We start from the raw sequence: 27,651 nt of genomic DNA, 5'->3' as shown, positions 1-27,651 counted from the left end.
ACACAAACAAACATCAACAAACATCAACAACATAAACAAACATTAACAAACATAAACAACATAAACTAACATAAACGACATAAAGAAAAACAACAGAAACAAACAGAATCAAACAAACAGACGAGGAGGAATCAAGTCTGCACTGAGATAAATGTAAACAACATAAACAAACATTAACTAACATCAACAAACATAAACTAACATAAAGAAAAACAACATAAACAAACATTAACTAACATAAAGAAAAACAACATGAACAGACAGAATCAAACAATATAAACTAACATGAACAAACAACATAAACTAAGTAAAACATGTAAAATCACCAACAAGGTCCAGTAGTTTTCAGATGGTTTCACATTAAATACTAAATAAATGGATAAATACTGTACAAACAGTGTAAATAGTTCAGTTAGACTCGCTCACTCGTTAGTGAAAGACGACTACTGTGTTGACTTTTGGCCTTGTTTCCATATTCAGTACCTGGTTGCTTGTTTCTTTCACCAGATCTGGAAACACAGGTCCTGACCTCTGACCTGTGCAGCCAGCTGTCCTGTGTTGTTGCACTGGACAGGTTGTTCAGTTTCTCCACTGAAGAACTTTTCTGTCTTCATGTCTGGGTGTTTGTCCTGCAGGTGGACATGTTTCTGTCTGTGTGTCTCTGGGTTTCAGGTGAACGCAGTTTAAACACACTGAGGTGTGGTTGAGTTTGACAGATGTGATTAGACCCTCACCTTCCACTGAATGAATGTATGTGACACAGTAAAAAGTGAATCTGCTGACTGAGTGAAGAACTGAACTCAGCAGGTCTGTAACTCATAAAACACAGTGACATTAAAGACGCGTCAGAAATGTGATTCTGAGCTGCAGCGTCTCTGAAAAGTCCCGATGCTTCACTTTCACTTCCTGTTCAGTCAGCAGCCAATCAGAAACACAGCAGCTGATGAGTCATCAGTTACCAGGAGCAGCGGTTTGATGTTGAGCAGCAGCAGAGAGAGAAGAAGCTCAGACGCCCCCTACTGGTTCATCAACGTACCTTCAGTTTGTTTACACCTGCTGAGGTTTGACTCAACGGCCAATCAGAAATCCAGCTGCTGATCAGTCATCTGTTGCTAGGAGACCTGAACCTGAGACCTGAGACCTAGTGTCACCATCCGTTCTGAGTAATCTGATTACAGTGTCCAGCTCCAGTTCGTCTGAGTGACACCTGTGATGTGATGTCACTTCCTGCTCTGTATGAAACAAACCCGTCCATCACTGGGACAAACAGACTCCATGTTTCTACTCAAAGACAGAAAGAAGTTCATGTAGAACATTTGCTGAATTTACAAGAAGGAACAAATAAGTCAGAATCAGTCAGAGACAGAGTTTCACACAGTTTATAAAGTGTCTCCAACTCAACAACTCACTAAACTGACACATTTGTTAAGGGAGTCTGGGGACAAAGAAGTCGCCTATACTGGTTACTGTTTAGTGTATCTGTAAAATGTGACATGTTTAGCATCAATAAAATGTTTCTTCTTCCATAAATTGAGTGTAAATGGTGAAATGAGTGTAAACAGTGTGTTCAAACAGCTGCTAAATGTTGGCAGGTCAGACTTTAGCACTTTAGACACAGAAGCAGACAGGCTGGTGCAGCCATGCTGCCACAAACTGACACTTTCTACAAGGAAACACACAACTTACTGTTTTCATTTAATGCTGAATTTACACTGAACACAAATATAAAGGCAACACTTTTGTTTTTGCCCCCATTTTTCATGAGCTGAACTCAAAGATCTAAAACATTTTCTATATACACAAAAGAACCATTTCTCTCAAATATTGTTCACAAATCTGTCTGAATCTGTGTTAGTGAGCACTTCTCCTTTGCCGAGATAATCCATCCCACCTAACAGGTGTGGCACATCAAGATGCTGATCAGACAGCATGAATATTGCACAGCTGTGCCTCAGGCTGGCCACAATAAAAGGCCACTCTGAAATGTGCAGTTTTGCTTTATTGGGGGTGTCAGAAAACCAGTCAGTGTCAGGTATGACCACCATTTGCCTCACGCAGTGCAACACATCTCCTTCACATAGAGTTGATCAGGTTGTTGATTGTGGCCTGTGGGATGTTGGTCCACTCCTCTTCAGTGGCTGTGCGAAGTTGCTGGATACTGGCAGGAACTGGAACACGCTGTCGTATACGCCGATCCAGAGCATCCCAAACATGCTCAGTGGGCGACATGTCCGGTGAGTATGTTGGTCACGCAAGAACTGGGATGTTTTCAGCTTCCAGGAATTGTGTACAGATCCTTGCAACATGGGGCCGTGCATTACCACGCTGCAACACGAGGTGATGGTCGTGGATGAATGGCACAACAATGGGCCTCAGGATCTCATCACGGTATCTCTGTGCATTCACAATGCCATCAATAAAATGCACCTGTGTTCGTTGTCCATAACACACGCCTGCCCATATCATAACCCCACCGCCACCATGGGCCACTCGATCCACAACGCTGACATCAGCAAACCGCTCACCCACACGATGCCACACATGCTGTCTGCCGTCTGCCCTGAACAGTGAAAACCGGGGTTCATCCGTGAAGAGAACACCTCTCCAACGTGCCAGACGCCATTGAATGTGACCATTTGCCCACTCAAGTCGGTTACGAAGACGAACTGCAGTCAGGTTGAGACCCTGATGAGGACGACGAGCGTGCAGATGAGCTTCCCTGAGACGGTTTCTGACTGTTTGTGCAGAAATTCTTTGGTTATGCAAACCGATTGCTGCAGCAGCTGTCCGGGTGGCAGGTCTCAGACTATCTTGGAGGTGAACATGCTGGATGTGGAGGTCCTGGGCTGGTGTGGCTACACGTGGTCTGCGGTTGTAAGGCCGGTTGGATGTACTGCCAAATTGTCTGAAACGCCTTTGGAGACGGCTTATGGTTGAGAAATGAACATTCAATTCACGGGCAACAGCTCTGGTGGACATTCCTGCAGTCAGCATGCCAATTGCACGCTCCCTCAAAACTTGCGACATCTGTGGCATTGTGCTGTGTGATGAAACTGCACATTTCAGAGTGGCCTTTTATTGTGGCCAGCCTCAGGCACACCTGTGCAATATTCATGCTGTCTGATCAGCATCTTGATATGCACCTGTGAGGTGGGAGGGATTATCTCGGCAAAGGAGAAGTGCTCACTAACACAGATTCAGACAGATTTGTGAACAATATTTGAGAGAAATGTTTTTTTTTGTGTATATAGAAAATGTTTTAGATCTCTGAGTTCAGCTCATGAAAAATGGGAGCAAAAACAAAAGTGCTGTGTTTATATTTTTGTTCAGTGTACAAGAAGGAGACAATGATTTAGAATCTGTCAGACACAGAGTTTCACAACGGTTATAAAGTTTGTTTCAACTAACAACTCTTAAAATCACCACATTTGTTCAGGGAGTCTGGTGTCGTTTTGGTGACTGGTTCAGTGATTGGATCAGTTCAAACAGACTGTACAGGTGAGATCAGGTGTTCATATCAGGTCTGACCTCACTGAGGACCTCTGGTCAGGTTTAACACTGAGTCCATTAAACATACAAGAGCTCCACCTGCAGGTCTCACCTGTAACGACACCACAGGTGACGTCACATCAGTATTTGCTACAGACTGACAGTTTACTCCTCAGTCAGCACATATTAATGTGTTAAGAGATAAAACAGAAACAATAATAACACGATGATCATGATGATGCACACAGACATGAGAGGGACAAGAAGTTGATTAAAATCACTGATTTAATCTGTTAATGAATTCTGATTTAATGTCAACATGTTTAATGTTGTTGTATTTTATCCTTCATGATGTTTATAAACTGATCAGTTTGTATTGGTTCATTTCTGTTTAATGTTGATTTAAAATCAACATCATATTAAAACCTGCGTTCATTCAAATGATTTAATTCATATTTTGTGTTTGTCTCTGTTTTTAATATCAGGTCAGTATAACTGAGACTTTGAATTCATATTAATTCATATAAAAGATAGTTTGTCTCTACACTGTTTTTAATTAACTTCATTTAAAAACGAGATAAACAGCAAACAAAGAGAAAAAACGTTGAAAAGAAAAAATAAAATAAAATAAAATGAAATGAAACGAAAATAAAAATGTTTTAACGTCTAAAATGAAAACAGCTGAGTCTGTCAGACTGATGGAGTAAAGTAACGAGTAGGATTCAGCGGAAATACTCGAGTAAAGTACTGTACTCCGTTACTCAAAACGCGTTCAGTTCAACTTGTCCTTTCTCGCCTCCCGTAAGATGCTTCTGCACATGCGCAGTGACAACCGTTAGCTCATCAGAGCGGAGCTGCACGAGGAGAAACAGAAGAAGAAAATAAAGTAAAAATAAAGAAACAAAGAGAATAAAAGAGAAAATAAAGAGAAGACAGAGACACAGAGGAGACATGAACCAGCTGGACCGGTGAGACCCACTTTACACCCGGAACAGACCCGGAATACGACCCGGAACACCGCAGCTAACAGCTAACAGCTAACAGTTAGCATCACATCACTGCTCTTCATTAACTTCATTTATAATCAATCAATACAACTCTGATAAACACAGTATTACTACATCTAACACAGATATTTATATTAAAGTACTGCAGTACTGTGAGCTGATGAACACAGTATTACTACATCTAACACAGATATTTATATTAAAGTACTGCAGTACTGTGAGCTGATGAACATAGTATTACTACATCTAACACAGATATTTATATTAAAGTACTGCAGTACTGTGAGCTGATAAACACAGTATTACTACATCTAACAGCAGATATTTATATTAAAGTACTGCAGTACTGTGAGCTGATAAACACAGTATTACTACATCTAACAGCAGATATTTATATTAAAGTACTGCAGTACTGTGAGCTGATAAACACAGTATTACTACATCTAACACAGATATTTATATTAAAGTACTGCAGTACTGTGAGCTGATGAACACAGTATTACTACATCTAACACAGATATTTATATTAAAGTACTGCAGTACTGTGAGCTGATGAACATAGTATTACTACATCTAACACAGATATTTATATTAAAGTACTGCAGTACTGTGAGCTGATGAACACAGTATTACTACATCTAACAGCAGATATTTATATTAAAGTACTGCAGTACTGTGAGCTGATAAACACAGTATTACTACATCTAACAGCAGATATTTATATTAAAGTACTGCAGTACTGTGAGCTGATAAACACAGTATTACTACATCTAACACAGATATTTATATTAAAGTACTGCAGTACTGTGAGCTGATAAACACAGTATTACTACATCTAACACAGATATTTCTATTAAAGTACTGCAGTACTGTGAGCTGATAAACACAGTATTACTACATCTAACAGATATTTATATTAAAGTACTGCAGTACTGTGAGCTGATGAACACAGTATAACTACATCTAACACAGATATTTATATTAAAGTACTGCAGTACTGTGAGCTGATAAACACAGTATTACTACATCTAACAGATATTTATATTAAAGTACTGCAGTACTGTGAGCTGATGAACACAGTATAACTACATCTAACAGATATTTATATTAAAGTACTGCAGTACTGTGAGCTGATAAACACAGTATTACTACATCTAACACAAATATTTATATTAAAGTACTGCAGTACTGTGAGCTAATGAACACAGTATTACTACATCTAACACAGATATTTATATTAAAGTACTGCAGTACTGTGAGCTAATGAACACAGTATTACTACATCTAACAGCAGATATTTATATTAAAGTACTGCAGTACTGTGAGCTGATAAACACAGTATTACTACATCTAACAGATATTTATATTAAAGTACAGCAGTACTGTGAGCTGATGAACACAGTATAACTACATCTAACACAGATATTTATATTAAAGTACTGCAGTACTGTGAGCTGATGAACACAGTATTACTACATCTAACACAGATATTTATATTAAAGTACTGCAGTACTGTGAGCTGATAAACACAGTATTACTACATCTAACACAGATATTTATATTAAAGTACTGCAGTACTGTGAGCTGATAAACACAGTATTACTACATCTAACACAGATATTTATATTAAAGTACTGCAGTACTGTGAGCTGATGAACACAGTATTACTACATCTGACACAGATATTTATATTAAAGTACTGCAGTACTGTGAGCTGATAAACACAGTATTACTACATCTAACACAAATATTTATATTAAAGTACTGCAGTACTGTGAGCTGATGAACACAGTATTACTACATTTAACACAAATATTTATATTAAAGTACTGCAGTACTGTGAGCTGATGAACACAGTATTACTACATCTAACACAGATATTTATATTAAAGTACTGCAGTACTGTGAGATGATAAACACAGTATTACTACATCTAACAGCAGATATTTATATTAAAGTACTGCAGTACTGTGAGCTGATAAACACAGTATTACTACATCTAACAACAGATATTTATATTAAAGTACTGCAGTACTGTGAGCTGATAAACACAGTATTACTACATCTAACACAGATATTTCTATTAAAGTACTGCAGTACTGTGAGCTGATGAACACAGTATTACTACATCTAACAGCAGATATTTATATTAAAGTACTGCAGTACTGTGAGATGATAAACACAATATTACTACAACAAACAACAGATATTTATATTAAAGTACTGCAGTACTGTGAGCTGATGAACACAGTATTACTACATCTAACACAGATATTTATATTAAAGTACTGCAGTACTGTGAGCTGATAAACACAGTATTACTACATCTAACACAGATATTTATATTAAAGTACTGCAGTACTGTGAGCTGATAAACACAGTATTACTACATCTAACACAGATATTTATATTAAAGTACTGCAGTACTGTGACATGATGAACACAGTATTACTACATCTAACACAGATATTTATATTAAAGTACTGCAGTACTGTGAGCTAATGAACACAGTATTACTACATCTAACACAGATATTTATATTAAAGTACTGCAGTACTGTGAGCTAATGAACACAGTATTACTACATCTAACAACAGATATTTCTATTAAAGTACTGCAGTACTGTAAGCTGATAAACACAGTATTACTACAACAAACACAGATATTTATATTAAAGTACTGCAGTACTGTGAGCTAATGAACACAGTATTACTACATCTAACAACAGATATTTATATTAAAGTACTGCAGTACTGTGACATGATAAACACAGTATTACTACATCAAACACAGATATTTATATTAAAGTACTGCAGTACTGTGAGCTGATACACAGTATTACTACATTTAACAGATATTTCTATTAAAGTACTGCAGTACTGTGAGCTGATGAACACAGTATTACTACATCTAACAGCAGATATTTATATTAAAGTACTGCAGTACTGTGAGCTGATGAACACAGTATTACTACATCTAACAGCAGATATTTATATTAAAGTACTGCAGTACTGTGAGCTGATGAACACAGTATTACTACATCTAACACAGATATTTATATTAAAGTACTGCAGTACTGTGAGCTGATAAACAGTATCTAACAGCAGATATTTATATTAAAGTACTGCAGTACTGTGAGCTGATAAACACAGTATTACTACATCTAACACAGATATTTATATTAAAGTACTGCAGTACTGTGAGCTGATAAACACAGTATTACTACATCTAACAACAGATAATTCTATTAAAGTACTGCAGTACTGTGAGCTGATAAACACAGTATTACTACATCTAACACAGATATTTATATTAAAGTACTGCAGTACTGTGAGCTGATGAACACAGTATTACTACATCTGACACAGATATTTATATTAAAGTACTGCAGTACTGTGAGCTGATAAACACAGTATTACTACATCTAACACAAATATTTATATTAAAGTACTGCAGTACTGTGAGCTGATGAACACAGTATTACTACATTTAACACAAATATTTATATTAAAGTACTGCAGTACTGTGAGCTGATGAACACAGTATTACTACATCTAACACAGATATTTATATTAAAGTACTGCAGTACTGTGAGATGATAAACACAGTATTACTACATCTAACAGCAGATATTTATATTAAAGTACTGCAGTACTGTGAGCTGATAAACACAGTATTACTACATCTAACAACAGATATTTATATTAAAGTACTGCAGTACTGTGAGCTGATAAACACAGTATTACTACATCTAACACAGATATTTCTATTAAAGTACTGCAGTACTGTGAGCTGATGAACACAGTATTACTACATCTAACAGCAGATATTTATATTAAAGTACTGCAGTACTGTGAGATGATAAACACAATATTACTACAACAAACAACAGATATTTATATTAAAGTACTGCAGTACTGTGAGCTGATGAACACAGTATTACTACATCTAACACAGATATTTATATTAAAGTACTGCAGTACTGTGAGCTGATAAACACAGTATTACTACATCTAACACAGATATTTATATTAAAGTACTGCAGTACTGTGAGCTGATAAACACAGTATTACTACATCTAACACAGATTTATATTAAAGTACTGCAGTACTGTGAGCTGATAAACACAGTATTACTACATCTAACACAGATATTTATATTAAAGTACTGCAGTACTGTGAGCTGATGAACACAGTATTACTACATCTAACACAGATATTTATATTAAAGTACTGCAGTACTGTGAGCTGATAAACACAGTATTACTACATCTAACACAGATATTTATATTAAAGTACTGCAGTACTGTGAGCTGATTAACACAGTATTACCACATCTAACACAGATATTTATATTAAAGTACTGCAGTACTGTGAGCTGATAAACACAGTATTACTACATTTAACACAGATATTTATATTAAAGTACTGCAGTACTGTGAGCTGATAAACACAGTATTACTACATCTAACACAGATATTTATATTAAAGTACTGCAGTACTGTGAGCTGATAAACACAGTATTACTACATCTAACAACAGATATTTATATTAAAGTACTGCAGTACTGTGAGCTGATGAACACAGTATTAATACATCTAACAGCAGATATTTATATTAAAGTACTGCAGTACTGTGAGCTGATGAACACAGTATTAATACATCTAACAGCAGATATTTATATTAAAGTACTGCAGTACTGTGAGCTGATAAACACAGTATTACTACAACAAACAACAGATATTTCTATTAAAGTACTGCAGTACTGTGAGCTGATAAACACAGTATTACTACATCTAACAACAGATAATTCTATTAAAGTACTGCAGTACTGTGAGATGATAAACAGTATTACTACAACAAACAACAGATATTTTTATTAAAGTACCGCAGTACTGTGAGCTGATAAACACAGTATTACTACAACAAACAACAGATATTTCTATTAAAGTACTGCAGTACTGTGAGATGATAAACACAGTATTACTACAACAAACAACAGATATTTCTATTAAAGTACTGCAGTACTGTGAGCTGATGAACACAGTATTACTACATCTAACAACAGATATTTCTATTAAAGTACCGCAGTTCTGTGAGCTGATAAACACAGTATTACTACAACAAACAACAGATATTTATATTAAAGTACTGCAGTACTGTGAGATGATAAACACAGTATTACTACAACAAACAACAGATATTTCTATTAAAGTACTGCAGTACTGTGAGATGATGAACACAGTATTACTACATCTAACAACAGATATTTCTATTGAAGTACCGCAGTACTGTGAGCTGATAAACACAGTATTACTACAACAAACAACAGATATTTCTATTAAAGTACTGCAGTACTGTGAGATGATAAACACAGTATTACTACAACAAACACCAGATATTTCTATTAAAGTACTGCAGTACTGTGAGATGATAAACACAGTATTACTACAACAAACACCAGATATTTCTATTAAAGTACTGCAGTACTGTGAGATGATAAACACAGTATTACTACAACAAACAACAGATATTTCTATTAAAGTACCGCAGTACTGTGAGCTGATAAACAGTATCTAACACAGATATTTCTATTAAAGTACTGCAGTACTGTGAGCTGATAAACACAGTATTACTACAACAAACAACAGATATTTCTATTAAAGTACTGCAGTACTGTGAGATGATAAACACAGTATTACTACAACAAACAACAGATATTTCTATTAAAGTACTGCAGTACTGTGAGATGATAAACACAGTATTACTACAACAAACAACAGATATTTCTATTAAAGTACTGCAGTACTGTGAGCTGATGAACACAGTATTACTACATCTAACAACAGATATTTCTATTAAAGTACCGCAGTTCTGTGAGCTGATAAACACAGTATTACTACAACAAACAACAGATATTTATATTAAAGTACTGCAGTACTGTGAGATGATAAACACAGTATTACTACAACAAACAACAGATATTTCTATTAAAGTACTGCAGTACTGTGAGATGATGAACACAGTATTACTACATCTAACAACAGATATTTCTATTGAAGTACCGCAGTACTGTGAGCTGATAAACACAGTATTACTACAACAAACAACAGATATTTCTATTAAAGTACTGCAGTACTGTGAGATGATAAACACAGTATTACTACAACAAACACCAGATATTTCTATTAAAGTACTGCAGTACTGTGAGATGATAAACACAGTATTACTACAACAAACACCAGATATTTCTATTAAAGTACTGCAGTACTGTGAGATGATAAACACAGTATTACTACAACAAACAACAGATATTTCTATTAAAGTACCGCAGTACTGTGAGCTGATAAACAGTATCTAACACAGATATTTCTATTAAAGTACTGCAGTACTGTGAAATGATAAACAGTATTACTACAACAAACAACAGATATTTCTATTAAAGTACTGCAGTACTGTGAGCTGATAAACACAGTATAACTACATCTAACACAGATATTTATATTAAAGTACTGCAGTACTGTGAGATGATGAACACAGTATTACTACAACAAACAACAGATATTTATATTAAAGTACCGCAGTACTGTGAGCTGATAAACAGTATCTAACAGCAGATATTTCTATTAAAGTACTGCAGTACTGTGAGATGATAAACACAGTATTACTACATCTAACACAGATATTTATATTAAAGTACTGCAGTACTGTGAGATGATAAACACAGTATTACTGCTGGTCAGAGCGGATGTGTGCTGGGTCCAGGTCAGGTCGTTGGTGATGTGCATCCCCAGGAACTTGGTATCTGGATGATCTCCACAGCAGCTCCATCCATGTAGAGAGGAGTGTGAGTGGGCCTCTTCCTCCTGAAGACAATGATCTCCTTTGTGTTGTCGACATTCAGGTCCAGATTGCTGAGGTTACACCAGTCCACCAGATGTTTCACCTCCTCCCTGTACACCAGCTGCTCTTTGTCCTGGATGAGGCCCATCACAGTTGTGTCGTCTTCATACTTTATGATGTGATTTGTATCGGACCTTGCAGAACAGTCATGGGTCATCAGGGTGAGGAGTAGGGGTGGGCGATATATATCGTTGGCGATAATATCGTCATTTTTTTTGATGATGTGCAAATTTCCATTAAAGAGTATTTAAATTACTTCGCCAAAAATATTGAAACGCACGCGGAAACTCCTCACATCCACTTAATACACGTTGCAGCAGCGCCTCTACAGCAGGGCAGGATTCGCCCCACCCCTCGACCTCTGAACCCCGCGACGTCTCATAACAACAACAACTTCAGTGGCGGACTACATGCTTGTGTTCGTGTTTCTTGCAATTTACTCACCTTGTAGTCGAGTGTGAGTCGCAGCAGCAGTTCGACCTCATTATCGGTCCACACAAACGGTTCTGGTTTCCTTGCACTAGCCATTTTCGTCTTCTTCTTGTTGCGTTCGGTTTCTCCGTCTACTGTCTGTTTGTTTACAGCGCGCGAGCTTTTTGTGCTCGCGCCGTCTCTTCTTCTCCGTTTTTGGTGAATTTCAAGCGCCACCTATAGGCCTGGAATATGAACTACAGCGTTTTCAGTCGTTTTCAGTGGATCGGTCTGGACACAAATATTCTTGAATTTTAAAGGATATCGACTGATTATCGTTATCGCCAAAATCCCCAAAAATATCGAGATATTATTTTTTGCCCATATCGCCCACCCCTAGTGAGGAGCAGTGGGCTCAGCACGCAGCCCTGTGGAGAGCTGGTGCTCAGCAGGATGCTGTTCCTTCCTACACATACTGACTGGGGCCTGTCGATGAGAAAGTCCGGGATCCCTTTGCAAATGGGGACTCAGACCCAGTGGGCCCAGTTTGCTTACCAGGTGCTGTGGGGTTATTGTGTAATACGGTCCACGAACAGCATTCGGACACACAGGTGTTGTGTTCCTCCAGATGTTCCAGGCTCAGGTGTAGTTCACTGGACACGTCATCCTCAGTGGAGCAGTTGGAGCAGTAAGTAAACTGGAACCAGTAGAATGATGGAGGTGGCACTGAGACTATGTGGTCCTTCACCAGCTCTTCAAAGCACTTCATTGTAACGTGTGTGAGTGCTACTAGACCATAGTCATTAGAACAGGTTACAGTGGGTTTATTGGTCCCAGGATGATGGTGGCTTTCTTGAAGCAGGAGGGTTCGACCATCTGGCTCAGGGAGGAGTTAAATATATCCGTGATGGGCGCCCCTTAGCTCAGTTGGTAGAGCAGGCGTCCCATGTAGGCTTTGTCCTTGCTGCAGTGTACCTGGGTTCAAGTCCCGACCTGGGGCCCTTTGCTGCCTGTCACCCCCAGCATTTGAGAGCTGTATTCCGAGTTTTTAGCACAGCACGCACCTCGTTGGCCAGCCAGGGTTTCTGGTTTACACGTGTAACAGTCGGAGTTATTGAATGCCTCCTTTTGTTTAGTGGGTAATGTAACCTGTACCAAGAAGAAGAGCAGGTGTACTTCCGCTCAACCATGAGTAAAATTACCGCCAGCGGAGTGAAGACTCCCCTTTATTATATTTTATTTTGTAATGTGTTTGGTGTAATGTGTAGGATCCTCAGCCTGTGTTCGTCCGTGCATGTATGCATGTAATCCCTAGTGCCGTAGAGACCTGGCATGGTATGGTCAGTATAAAACCGCAGTGAGGAAAACCCCACATGTTGCCTGCCGTGTCTTTGAGCTAACTGCAATAAAGCTGACCATAACCTTCCCCCTCACCAGCCCACGTTACAACGGACAGTGGCAGTTTTGGAGACACAGACAATCCTCTGTGCATTTGTGTATGTTTCCAGATACAGCTTCTGCATACTCCTCTGTCGGGCTCTGTCAGTCTCTATCAGGCTCTGTCGGCCCATATCAGGCTCTGTCGGGCTCCATCGGCCCATATCAGGCTCTGCCCGGCTCTGTCGGTCTCTGTTGGACTCTGTTGGTCTCTGTTGGACTCTGTCGGGCTCTGTCAGTCTCTGTCAGTGTCTGTCAGGCTCTGTCAGGCTCTGTCGGACTCCGTTGGGCTCTGTCGGACTCCGTCGGACTCCGTCGGGCTCTGTCAGTCTCTGCCAGTGTCTGTCAGGCTCTGTCAGACTATATCAGGCTCTGTTGGGCTCTGTCGGTCTCTGTTGTACCGCAGCATCACCTGCAGGACAACAGACTCACTTCCTGTTTGTGTTTCAGTCCAAAAAGTGAGGAGGAGCAGGAAGAATCAGACTGTCACCATGACAACAGTGACAGGACCAACAACAACAACAACAATAACCGACGGAAGGTGAGACAGTCTGTCTGTCTGCATGTTTGTCTCTCACCTGTCTGTCTGTCTCTCACCTGTCTGTCTGTCTATCTGTCTGTGGACAGTGTGTCCAGGTGCAGGTGAACACCCTCTCCAGTATAACTACACCTGTCTGTCTCTCACCTGTCTGTCTGTCCGTCTGTCTGTCTCTCTGCAGACAGTGTGTCCAGGTGCAGGTGAACACCCTCTCCAGTACAACTACACCTTCTGGTACAGCAGAAGAACTCCGAGTCGTCCGGCGAGTTCTCAGAGTTACGAACAAAACATCAGACAGATCGGCACCGTGGCCTCGGTACACACACACACACGCACACACACACACACACACACACACACACACACCAATCAATAATTTGCTGTTTTCTTTAATGTGAAATGTTTGTTTAGTTTTTAGAACAACGTTTTTTTACTCATTTATCAACAGATCCATCGTGTGTGTGTGTGTGTGTGTGTGTGTGTGTGTGTGTGTGTGTGTGTGTGTGTGTGTGTGTCCAGGTGGAGCAGTTCTGGAGGTTTTACAGTCACCTGGTCAGACCAGGTGATCTGAGTGGACACAGTGACTTCCACCTGTTCAAGGAGGGAATCAAACCCATGTGGGAGGTAACAACATGAACTGTAGTAGTATTATACAGTAGTGCTGTAGTATTATTATACAGTAGTACTGTAGTAGTGCTGTAGTAGTATTATACAGTAGTGCTGTAGTATTATTATACAGTAGTGCTGTAGTAGTACTGTAATATTATTATACAGTAGTGCTGTAGTAGTACTGTAATATTATTATACAGTAGTGCTGTAGTAGTATTATACAGTAGTGCTGTAGTAGTATTATACAGTAGTGCTGTAGTAGTGCTGTAGTAGTACTGTAGTATTATTATACAGTAGTGCTGTAGTAGTACTGTAGTATTATTATACAGTAGTACTGTAGTAGTGCTGTAGTAGTATTGTGCTGTAGTAGTATCATACAGTAGTGCTGTAGTATTATTATACAGTAGTGCTGTAGTAGTGCTGTGGTATTATTATACAGGAGTATTGTAGTAGTGCTGTAGTAGTATTATACAGTAGTGCTGTATTAGTGCTGTAGTATTATTATACAGTAGTGCTGTAATATTATTATACAGTAGTGTTGTAGTATTATTATACAGCAGTGCTGTAGAAGTGCTGTAGTATTATTATACAGTAGTGCTGTAGTAGTGCTGTAGTAGTATTATACAGTAGTGCTGTAGTATTATTATGCAGTAGTGCTGTAGTAGTGCTGTAGTATTATTATACAGTAGTGTTGTAGTATTATTATACAGTAGTGCTGTAGTATTATTATATAGTAGTGATGCAGTAGTGCTGTAGTATTATTATACAGTAGTGCTGTAGTAGTGCTGTAGTAGTATTATACAGTAGTGCTGTAGTATTATTGTACAGTAGTGCTGTAGTATTATTGTACAGCAGTGCTGTAGTGGTATTATACAGTAGTGCTGTAGTATTATTGTACAGTAGTGCTGTAGTATTATTATACAGCAGTGCTGTAGTATTGTACAGTAGTGCTGTAGTATTATTGTACAGCAGTGCTGTAGTGGTATTATACAGTAGTGCTGTAGTATTATTATGCAGTAGTGTTGCAGTAGTGCTGTAATATTATTATACAGTAGTGCTGCAGTAGTGCTGTAATATTATTATACAGTAGTGCTGTAGTGACACTGGTCCTGTATTGTCTGAATGTACGGTGTATTGTATTGTTAAACTGTCCTCCCAGTCAAACCATCAGCTGTGCACTGTGTCCTCTCCCAGTTAAACCAGTTACAGGCTGCTCTCTCTGGCTGCTTGTGTAGTTCATGGTGACTGTGTTGATGTTGATGTATCAGTTCATATGATGAAGTGATTTTTGTCTTCTCAGGAGAAACTCTGATTCTGTAGTTGAAGCGACGCTGCAGCCTCACTTGACACACAGCCAGTGTGGCCAGCCTGGGACTCACACCTGTCTCTCTCTCACCTGTCTGTCCTGTCTCGGTGCAGGACGAGTCAAACCGCAGTGGGGGGAAGTGGATCATTCGTCTCCGTAAAGGTCTGGCCAGTCGTTTCTGGGAGAACATCATCCTGGCCATGTTGGGAGAGCAGTTCATGGTGGGAGAGGAGATCTGTGGCGCCGTCGTCTCCATTCGCTTCCAGGTACGACTGACTGCAGTATTACTACTGCTACTACTACTACTACTACTGCAGTACTACTACTACTGTTACTACTACTACTACTACTACTGCAGTACTACTACTACTGCTACTGCTACTACTGCAGTACTGCTACTACTACTACTACTACTGCAATACTACTACTACTACTACTGCTACTACTGCTACTGCTACTACTGCAGTACTGCTACTACTGCTACTACAGCTACTACTAATACTGTTACTACTGCAGTACTGCTATTACTACTACTACTACTACTACTGCAGAACTACTGCTACTATTACTATTGCAGCACTACTACTACTACTACTACTACTACTACAACTGCTGCAGTATTACTACTACTGCAGCGCTACTGCTACTACTGCTACTAGCAGCAGATTATAATAGCAGAAACACAGAAACAGAAACAGCTTGAGACAACATGACTATGAATTACTGTCTGATCTCAACCTGAGGCCTGGTTCAGGAATAACCTGTCTGCCTCTGTCTCTCTCTCTCTCTCTCTCTACCTGTCTGTCTCTCTCTCTCTACCTGTCTGTCCATCAGGAGGACATCTTGTCGATCTGGAACAGAACGTCCAATGACCAAATGACGACGTCAAGGATCAGAGACACTTTAAGACGAGTTCTGAACCTTCCAACCAACACCATCATGGAGTACAAGACCCACAACGACAGCCTCAGGTACTAATATCACTACTGCTACCACTACTGTAGTACTACTGTAAAACACCATCATGGAGTACCAGACCCACAACAACAGCCTCAGGTACTAATTAGTGGGCTGTGCTACACAAAGCCCACTATGGACACCTCTATAGCAAAGCTATAGGTGTCCATAGTGGGCTGTGCTTCGCACAGCCCACTATTGTTCTTCACTGGGCCTCTCTATTATTATTCTTCCTCCCTGTTTTTCGGCGCGTAACTTGCCCCGCAGCTTTGAGCACACACAAACAAAAAATATATCAGCACGTGCGGCTCGGTCGGGTTCCTTATGCTATCATTCAGTTTTTCCAAACAAGAACTGCGAAAAATTTCCCATAAGGAATGAATGGGACGAGGTCAAAAAAATCGCAAATCTGCAACGTTTTTCAAACATCTCCTGCCCTGGCCTACGTTTACCTAGAAACACCATTCAAACTTTAAAATGTAGGCACGGGTCTTGTCTAATTAAGTCGTATTTGAACTTTTTTCCTACGATGTTTCGTTTTTGAACAGTGACGCTTTAAAGATGGTGAGTGAATTTTGAAGAATTTTGAAAATTTTAGATTTTTCAATGATTGTGTATTGCGGAATGTTCGTGCAGAGCCAACTGCCAGAGTGTGGCAGACTCAAAAAAACTCTCAGAAATTCTCTCTTTCTCTGACAACCCCAGCCACAAATTATACAATAGAAATGTGATTTTTCACAGAGGTTGTAGCCACACTTGTCTTCTTTCTCCCAATGTGTCCAATTTATCAGTAGGATTTACGGTTTTTGATTTATCGGCCCCTAACCGACAAGAGTAGCTCTCAACTGCTCCATTTACTCCAATGTTAATCGGGAGGAGGACTTTCCAGGATTTTCCAAACTGCACCTGTTTTTAACTCTCTCCTATTACCACATTTTAGAAGCTAGGACCACACAAAAGTATGGCTGTGTTCTTTAAGGCCTCTCTGGCTTCATGGTGAAGAAATTTTGCCGATATCATGTTTGGTTTTGAAGATATAGCCGTAGCTTGAAGTCCTACTTCTGAGCCAAAAGTCACTCTCAGATCAGCTCTGTCACAGACAGCAGCTCTGTCACAGGCCATTGCTAGGGCCTTCCGACAACCATTGCCATAGCAACCGAGATCAACTGGGCCAGCAGAGACACACAATTAATATTCCCCCTGTCTAATTTTTGGCGCTTAACTCGTCCCGCACCGTTGAGCCCACATAAACAAAAAATATATCAACACGTGCGGCTCGATCGGACGAGGTGTGCTATCATTTTTTTCTCCAGAATATTAATTTTTTTCGCGTCGTGAGACGCGAAAACCTTTTCCATAAGCAATGAATGGGATGAGGTCAAAAAACTTGCAAATCTGCCACTTTTTCAAACATCTCCTGCTCTGGCCTACGTTCACCTACAAACACCATTCAAACTTTAAAATGTAGGCACGGGTCTTGTGTACTTAAGTTGTATTTGAACTTTTTTCCTACGATGTTTTGTTTTTGAACCCTGACCCTTTAATGATGGTGAGTGATTTTGGAAAAATTCAGGATTTTCAATGATTGTGTATGGCAGAATGTTGGTGCAGCAGGCTGCAGAAGCCAAATGACAGAGTGGTAGAGACTCAAAAAAACTCTAAGAAATTCTCTCTTTCCGTGACGACCCCAGCCACAAATTACACAGTAGAACCGTGATTTTTCACAGAGGTGTAGCCACACTTGTCTTCTTTCTCCCAATGTGTCTACTTTATCAGTAGGATTTACGGTTTTTGATTTCTCTGCCTCTAACCGACAAGAGCAGCTCTCAACTGCTCCATTCACTTCAATGTAAATCACACACGCAGGCAGGGAGACAGGCAGGCAGGCAGACAGACAGGCAGGCAGGCAGGCAGGCAGGCAGGCAGGCAGACGACACAAACACACACAGAGACAGACACACACAGGCAGGCAGGCAGGCAGGCAGGCAGGCAGGCGACACACACACAGACATGCAGCGCAGCACAGCCCACTCTCGCGATTTCCCAACGGGGAATTGTCTAGTATTACTACTACTACCACTACTGTAGTACTACTGTAAAACACCATCATGGAGTACAAGACCCACAACAACAGCCTCAGGTACTAATATTACTACTACTACCACTACTGTAGTGCTACTACTAGTGTAATTCTAAGTGCTGTATCGTAGTCAACTGGACTTGTTTCAGTTTGTTGAAGATGTTTCACTTCACATCAAGAGGCTTCTTCACTTCTAACTAACTGGAGGAGTTGCAGGCTTTTAAACTATGTATGGGAGTGTCCTTACAGGGTGTGGGAGTGTCCTTACAGAGTCGTTAGGGCCACTTGTGAGTTGTTGAGCCGACCGGCCTTCATGTTGGTTGCTAGGGCCAGGTGAGCCCAGGTGGGAATGGTAGTTAAATTGTCTGGGGAGAGAACTCAGTACTGCATTGTAGGTGGGTGATCAGTGATGTCTTAGGAATCTAATGTCTGAGAAACTCAGGATGATCTTTAATCAACATCATATCCTGGTTCACTTTAAACCTACCAACACACTGAGGCAGAAACTTGTCCATCCTAAGGACAAAACACCCAGCAGGCATAAACAGAGTGATGTAGTTGATGCTGTTCAATGCAGACAGGACTGCACAGATTTGTACATTGTGGAGACAAAACAACATCTCCATAAACGAATGGCACAACACAGGAGGGACAACTCCTCAGGTCAAGACTCTGCTGTCCACTTACATCTGAAAGAGACAAATCATTCCTTTGAGGACAACAATGTAAACATCTTGTTCAGAGAAGACAGATGGTTTGAAAGAGGAGTAAAAGAATCCATCTATGTCAAACTGGAACGACCGTCTGTAATTCAAATGTTTTATTTGTAAATATGACAAACAACGGCTCATATGGTACAGCTTACAGAAATCAAATAAGAAGCCAAACAAGAAGAGAAGGTCAGATAGTAAAATGACATTTCAGTTAAAGCATGGGTTATTCTAGTCACAGGAAATGTGAAAATTAAAAAATGCACAAGTTGAGAAAACAAAAAGTACAGTAGAAACACTTATAATAATTAAACAGATAAATAAAAGAAATAAACAAATATGGTATGAAAATCTGATTACAATCTCATAATAAGGCTACTGATTAGAAGTCAGATGGACCATAAAGTAATCCCAAATCCCCAGTGTCCCAGGTTCTTTGCCCCTTATCCTGGCCAACATGACCTGATATGATGCTGTCTCACTCATTAGAAGTTTCCACTCCTGCATGGTTGGTTGTATGGGTGATTTCCAGTGTCTTAATATAATTCTGGCAGCAGAGGCTATCACAACCATTAGAACTGAATATGCACTCTTTGTCAGGTCTGGTGATTCTGTTTTATCTCCCAAAAGACAGTCTTGGAGATATTGGCAGGGTTACTCCCGTCCATGTCCCTAAAAATTCCAGTATGTTATTCCAAAATGGTGTGACCATAGAGCAATCCCATATTAGATGCAAAAAGGTGCCCATGTCTTTTTTACATTTCCAACATGCATTGGTACTTATTAGTCCTGTCCTGAAAAGACTAGTTGGTGTCCAATAGTAGCGGTGTAAAATTTTATACTGAATAAATTTCCCTCTGGCTTCCTTGATATATTTACCATTATTTGCCATGATCTGTTTCCATGTTTCCATGTCAGTTTCACAGTCAAGGTCTCTGCCAAATTATTCTCAAACTGCCACATATACTACTAGTTAAATAAATTGTGTTGTTGTAAAATGTTGTTGCCTTATGGTTAAGTGAATTGTTATGATATTACACAATCGGGTTACCTACTTCAACTGACTTAAACTTTTTTTTTCACACAGTGTCTAATTTGTAAGTATTTCCAAAATTCCCCTTGTTATTCCAGTTTGAACTTATTGACTAATTCAGTAAATGACATGAATATTCCTTCTTTATAAAGGTCACTTAGTCTGTGTATGCCATTGTCTAGCCACTGCTTCCCAAACACTTTCTGCCTCCCTGTTTGTACTTCTGGATTGAACCAGTGAGGCATAAGGCTGTTTGTAAAGTGAGAGTTTGTGCATTTTGTGAACCTTAGCTCAGACCTCACAAGAGTGCTTGACAATTGGATTGTCTGTTCCGCTCCAGCACTTCTATCCAGCAGCACCTGTTGTGATCATGCATGCAGAGCCCACGTGATCACAACAACAGCGTGTGTGTGTGCTACTGCTAACAAAGTAGCAAGGAGAAGTGATGTCAGCCGCGTGGCAGTATTTTTCCGTAAAGTCGGAAAAAGACGTTGCAGCTGAGTGCAAAACTTGTCATGCACAAGTTTCCCGTGGTGGTACAGAGCCGGGGAAGTTTAATACGACCAACCTCATCGCGCATTTGAAGCAGCATCACAAAAATCAGCATGAGGATTTTCGCAAGACCACCGAGGCGAAGAAACAACAAACCTCTGGCTCTCTCAAACAACCAACGCTGGCCGAAACATTTGCAAAGCGTGACAAACTCCCACGGGCTCCTATTGAACGTAAGAACAATCGTTTACATTATTGGAGAGCCAACCAAGCTCGATTCCCCACCCTGGCAGCAACAGCAGCTAAGTTCCTCTGTGCTCCCTGCACGAGTGTCGAGAGTGAGAGGCTCTTTAGCATAGCCTCAATTATCATTGAGGAGCACAGGAGCAGGCTGACAGCAAAGCATGCCGAAATGCTTCTTAAAAATAATCTCCACATCATGCTCGGACTGCAGAAAGTGGAGATGGAGGAGTAGTATGGGTAGGCAGCAGTTTAGTTAACTGACTGATTATTATTTGTTTTCTGCTCTTGTTATTAGAGTGATATGTTTATTTTGTTTACACTCTATTTTTTTAGTGAAGACTAAGAGCAATGACCACACTCCTGGGCGTCTAACACACTGTCCTTTAGCACAACGTGCTAATTAATTAACGTAGCTCACCATCCGCGAACAACTGAGACAATTTCACCCCGTCTCCTCTGCGTGTTCGCGGCGGAACAGCAGCTCGCCGTCCGGTTAGAAGCGATAAAATCTCAATATCCTAATTCATTTTCTCAATTCACTGTCATGTTTTAAAAGAGTCCTGATATGACAAATTAACGTTTGGTAACATTAACATTATCGTGAATACTACAGCCAGTAAGCCCAACATTGATAACTTCACATGTAATGTTAGTTCAGCCTCATATTTACATCGACGGTTAGCGTTAGCTCATGTGCTAAACGGCCAAAGTAACACAAACTACACTGTTTTTTAAATACTTACAGTTCCATCATTGACAGTGGGTATGGATCCATCTTTTAAGGGACAATCTTGTCGCCAGTCCAGCGTCCAGTCCTGACCCTGGTTGCTGAAGCAGTCCAGCGTGAAGTGACTGGCACAGACCGTAACGCTTTGCTCACTGAAGCTGGGACGTTTCCCTGATAAATAAAATGTAGCCACTTCGCTCTGATATCCTCTTTGGTGGGGAGGCGATGTAGCGAAACAGGAGGATCTGTGCATCCGACGACAGAGCAGCAGTGCTTGGCTTTCGGGTTGTACATGGTAGCTGTCAGGCTGTCGCGTACAAGTGAAGCGAGAACGAGAAAATGGCAGATCCTCGTTCAGGTAGCTGGCGTAGTGTGGGAGGAGACAGCCAGCGCGAGCGCGGGGGTATTCAAAAGACTGGACTGTTACGTAACAATCCGGTCGAAATCCAAACAGCTCATTTAGAGACTCAATTCCTGACTCCGGCAGGTACAAAATATTGACTTAGTTGTTGAAAAATCATGCTTAAGGGGTGGGGAGGCACTCCGGATACGCAAATATACATACTAAAGCAAGGAAAAAGTGAGTTTTGCATAATATGTCCCCTTTAATAATAAATGATATAAAATAATAAGTCAGTTTTCCTAACCCTGTTGCTGACTATTGTTCTCTGTTTGAGTAATATCATTTGATCAAGCCTTTTCTAACATTTCACACTACAAAATAAGTAATAAAAGTATGTATGAGTCATGCCGATATCGTATCGGATCGATATCGGTATCGGCCTCATCTTAAATCTGGGCTTCCTCCCTACCCAGAGAAAGTCTCTAATGCGATTCTCATACTGTTTAAAAATGTGATCAGGTATGTTAAGCGGTAACATCATAGATATGTAGTTAAATTGTGGGGCAATTACCATTGTAATAACATTTACTTTACCCCACAGGCTAAGACTTAACTTCCCCGATTTTCCTAGATTTGTTTTGATTTTGTGGAAAAATTGGTTCAAAGTTCAGAGTTGCCATCTCGCTGAGATCTGGGCTCAACTTGATGGCCAAATATATCATGCCTTTTGGAACTGGTCAGAAATTGTATTGTGTTGCTGTTTGAGGGTGACAGTGTTTAGATATTGGCATCGCTTCAGACTTAGTCCAGTTGATTTTATAACCTGACAACTCAGAGTATTTACCAATGGTATTCATTAAGTGATGGCAAAGAATTTTGAGGATCATTAGTCAGAATGAGAATATCATCAGCATACAGCATTAGTTTATGCTCTTTCTCACCACCATCTACTCCTTTAATATCAGGGTTTTCTCTTCTGGCCACTGCCAGAGGTTCCAGTGCAATTGTAAATAAAAGAGGTGAGAGGAGTCATCCCTGCAACGTTCCTCTAGAGAGATCAAAGAATGATGAAATTAAACCATTTGTCATGACTGCGGACCAAAACCAAACCTTGACAGGGCCGAGTGTAAAAAACCCCACTGGACCCTGTCAAAGGCCTTCTCAGCATCCAACGAGATGGCAGCCACTGGTGCTGTATTGGGAGAGTGTGACCACATTAAATGATTGTCAGTAGAAGATCTACCTTTTATAAAACCTACTTGGTCCGTGTGAATAATGTATGGTAAAACTGTTTCCAGCCTTAGAGCCAGCCCTTTGGCCAGTATTTTAGTATCTACATTAATGAGGCTAATTGTTCTGAAATTAACAGGGTCTGTAAGATCTCTACCTTTATTAGGAATCAGTGAAATAAGTTCTTTGTTAAGAGATGGTGGTAGTGAACCAGTCTCAAAAGCCTCTTTAAATACCTTTGTTAGTATTGGAGTAATTATATCTATATATTCTTTATAGTACTCTACTGGGAACCCATCGGTTCCAGGTGATTTCCCTGTTTTCATAGCACGAATAGCATTCACCGCTTCCTGAGTCACTGGTTTATCAAAAAAATCTGCCTGCTCATCAGATAAAGTTGGGAGGTTTATATTTGTGAAAAAGTCCTGCACTACTAGTCTATTTGGAGACATCATTAATGTCCTTAGAGGATGTTACAAGAGAGCCCCCTGAACTTATGGAATGACGTGAGTGAAGTTTTGTTCTTTGAGCTGTCTGGCTAAGAGTCTGCCAGTTTTCTCCCCTGACTCATAGAACGTTGTCTTAAGTCTAAACAAAGCATGTTCTGCTTTGTTACTGAAAATGTCATGAATTTGAAATTTAAATTTGCAGATAATTTTAAATAAGCTTTCAGAGTAATGTTTGGCCAAATCTTTTTTCATGTCACATGATTTTGCTTCCAATTTCTTAATTTTATCAATATGATCTTTTTTTCTTTTCGGGGTTTGTGCAATAAGTTTGCCTCTAATGTAAGCTTTAGATGCCTCCCAAACCATTGCCACGCTGTCTGTGCTACCCATATTGATCTCAAAAAATGCAAGTCCTTTAGTAAATACTTCGTCCTGCAATAGAGACGTATTCATTCTCCATCTGCCCCATCTCAGTTTATCTGAGTGTATGTTTGCACAAGATCAACAGGTGCATGATCTGACATGGAAACAGCATTAATATTACTATCAATGACAACTTTAGTCAGGCTCTGAGAGATCAAGACAAAGTCTATTCTTGAGTAAGATTTGTGGCAGTGTGAGTAGAATGTGTATTCTCGTTTCCTCGGATTAACCAATCGCCATACATCAATCAGACTATTGTCCTCGATCAGCATACGAATGGCACCCCTATCCTTTGGTGTTGAAGTTCCTGAATATCTACTTTTAGTAAGTACCCCATCCAAGACCTGATTGAAATCTCCTGCTAAAATTATTGTCCTTGTGAATTACCCAGTACATTATTAACCTCATGAAAGAAAGAGGGATCTGCTTTGTTGGGAGCATAGATGTTGCATAATGTTAGTTCCATACCATACATTAACACAAAAAAGTCTCCAACAACTAACTGAAGGTGTGTTACCCATAAAATCAGTCCAGGCTTAAGGAAAAAGAAAAGAAAAATCTGCCTAGATCTGTAGATCCGAGTGTCTGGTTCTCCCACTAAAACCCCAGATAGCTACACAGGCATCATCCATCCCCCCCATACCTCTCTCAGACTCCCCATATGGATTTTTCTTGGAACTCCACGTTTCTCTCTCACAACTTTAAGTACTTTGTCTCTCGCAGATGAACGCAGAAATTTTATCATTATCAGTCTCGGAGGCTGATCCTCATTTGGACGAGATCCAGGAGAGCGGTGTGCTCGTTCAACTTCGAACTCGTTATCAATGTCCACACCGAGACCCTCTGACAACAGCTTTTCAATGCATGCGGTCACGTTGTCCCCCTCAATGCCCTCTTTCAAACCTGGCAGTCTGACATTATTGCGGCGGCTTCTTAATTCCAAATCTTCCACACGGTTCCACAAAGTCTCTATGCGATAACTGTGTAGCTCGCGGCTGGTTACCAGTTGCTAAGTGGTGTCTTCCACGTCGGAAATCTGTCCACTTCTGTCAGCTGCTCTTGCATAGCGTTTACTGTATTTTGAAGTTCTGCTGTAGTCTCTTTAAACGTTGACGCATCCGACGCCACTGTGTGGAGCCTCTTGTTCATCTTACTCACTTCAGCTAAGAGGTTTTCCAAGCTAGCATGCTGCGCCTGCTGTCGGTTTGGGCTAGCATCACCTGACTCCATAGCTGTAGTCTTCGCTCATGTATTCTTGAAATATTTCAAAGATGTAGACATATTCCAGTAGATTAACTGTCTCACTCAGTTGAGAGATCGGTATCAAGATATTAAAAATGTGGAGAATTAATCGGATGTGATAGATTTAATTAGTTGGGTTTAGGACAACTTGTACTGAGCAGCCATCTTACTCGGCGCCTAACGTGACTCCAACAGCCGTCTTTGAACAGAGGAGGTGGCCTAAGACATCACTGATCACCCACCTACAATGCAATACTGAGTTCTCTCCCCAGACAGCTTTACAACCATTCACACCTGGCTCACCTAGCCTCAGTGACCCACATGAAGGCCGGTCGGGTCAACGACCCACAAGTGACCCTAACAACTCTGAAACTCAGCGCTCACACGTGTTCTTAACGACTCTGTAAGGACACTCCCACACAGAGTTTAAAAGCCTGCAACTCCTCCAGTTAGTTAGAAGTGAAGAAGCCTCTTAATGAGATGTGAAACGTCTTCAAGAAACTGAAACAAGTCCAGTTGACTACGATACAGCACTTAGAATTACCATGACCCGGATGACAGAGAACCTTCATCAACATACCACTACTGTAGTACTACTGTAAAACACCATTATGGCGTACAAGACCCACGACAACCTCAGGTTTTAGAACCAGGTCCTGGTGTGGTTCTGTCAGAACTCTGTTAGAACACTGCAGAACCAGGTTTCAGGTCTCTGATGTTGTTGTTTTGTGTTTCAGGGACAACTCGAGCTTCAGAAACACAAAGATTTCTCTCTGAGGACGAACATGTCAGCTGACTGTCCTGCTGTCCAATCAGGACGCAGATCAACGTCCTCACACTCTGTGATTGGCCAGTGGAGCTGCATGCATGTGTGTGTGTGTGTGTGTGTGTGTGTTGACTGGATCAATAAAATGACTGAACTGAAGTTGTTTGACTGTTTTCTTATTTCAAACATTGATCAGGGATTGATTATTGATCAGCAGCTGGAGGACGATGTTTTAAAATCTTTTAATTAAATACAAACAAACAGCCAACCAGTTTAACCAGTCTGACCAGCTCAACCAGTCTGAGCAGCTCGACCAGTTTAACCAGTCTGACCAGTTTAACCAGTCTGACCAGCTCAACCAGTTTAACCAGTCTGACCAGCTCAACCAGTTTAACCAGTCTGACCAGTTTAACCAGTCTGACCAGTTTAACCAGTCTGACCAGCTCGACCAGTCTGAGCAGTGCTGTGGTTGCTGGTCTCCTGGTCGCCTGCAGAGTTTGATCAGAGAGGATTTTATATTTCTGGATGTTTTTGTTTATTTTGTGTAAATAAAATAAAGTTTTTTTCTCATTTCTCTTGTCTTATAAAATAAACAAGTGATGAAATAAAATGTTGAGGTGGATTTTTTATGATTTCCTGGAAAATCAAAGTGTAAAAAACATGTTAATGAACTAATTTAATCACATTAATTAAACAACACATTGTAGAAAGGTGTAAACATGAGCGTCATTAATTGAGCTTTAACTGATCCAAAGTGATGTCGCCCCCTGGTGACTAAAAAGGGTTAACGCAGCTTGAACACCACGTTTTAATCCAGATCAGAGCTGTGTACAAAGTGAATCTGACAGCTTCTTCATAAACAATAAATCCACAGACAAGACAAACATGTACGAGTGTGATCACAGTTACATCAGTACAACCTTCAGCATGTTCCAGTGAAACAGAGGAGGTGTCCTCGTGTTTGTCTGAACCTGCTTCACTTCAGTGTGATCAGGAATAAAAGTACTGAGAGTTAACTGAGTGCTGCTGCTGACACTTAGTGATGTTATATAGTCCAGCTTCATAAACTAACAGCGCTGCTCCTCCTGCTGGTTAGAGCACTGTCACTCCTTTAATTATAAGATGAGGAGTGTGTCAGCTGTGATGAAGCTCAGTGTTCTGAGTCAACAGGCTTTAAAGTGGAGGGAGAAGCTGCATGTGTACAATTTACTTCTAATGTACTTCAACCAGCGTGGATTTAAAACGTGTCGCCTTAAA

General features: G+C 40.1%; 1 protein-coding gene across 1 annotated transcript; it reads left to right on the top strand.

Annotated features, from left to right (window-relative positions):
* The first annotated feature begins 4,310 nt into the window (after window positions 1-4,310).
* On the top strand, window positions 4,311-26,553 carry eif4e2rs1 (eukaryotic translation initiation factor 4E family member 2 related sequence 1). Its single transcript, XM_073477059.1, has 7 exons — window positions 4,311-4,457; window positions 13,697-13,787; window positions 13,966-14,100; window positions 14,304-14,408; window positions 15,813-15,965; window positions 16,534-16,670; window positions 26,366-26,553. Exons 1-7 carry the CDS (start codon window positions 4,441-4,443, stop codon window positions 26,403-26,405), a joined length of 678 nt encoding a protein of 225 aa, XP_073333160.1. The 5' UTR covers window positions 4,311-4,440; the 3' UTR covers window positions 26,406-26,553.
* Window positions 26,554-27,651: the final 1,098 nt, after the last annotated feature.

This window comes from Pagrus major, chromosome 11 (genome assembly GCF_040436345.1).
Source record: "Pagrus major chromosome 11, Pma_NU_1.0".
Taxonomy (NCBI): domain Eukaryota; kingdom Metazoa; phylum Chordata; class Actinopteri; order Spariformes; family Sparidae; genus Pagrus; species Pagrus major.
This window is presented reverse-complemented; position numbering and strand designations above follow the sequence as displayed.

What these genes read in the sequence shown, in the direction of transcription:
- eif4e2rs1 (XM_073477059.1), top strand. An exon ending in GAATCAAACCCATGTGGGAG is followed by an intron (nt 14,409 to 15,812) that starts GTAACAACATGA and finishes GTCTCGGTGCAG; the next exon opens with GACGAGTCAAACCGCAGTGG. An exon ending in TCGTCTCCATTCGCTTCCAG is followed by an intron (nt 15,966 to 16,533) that starts GTACGACTGACT and finishes TCTGTCCATCAG; the next exon opens with GAGGACATCTTGTCGATCTG.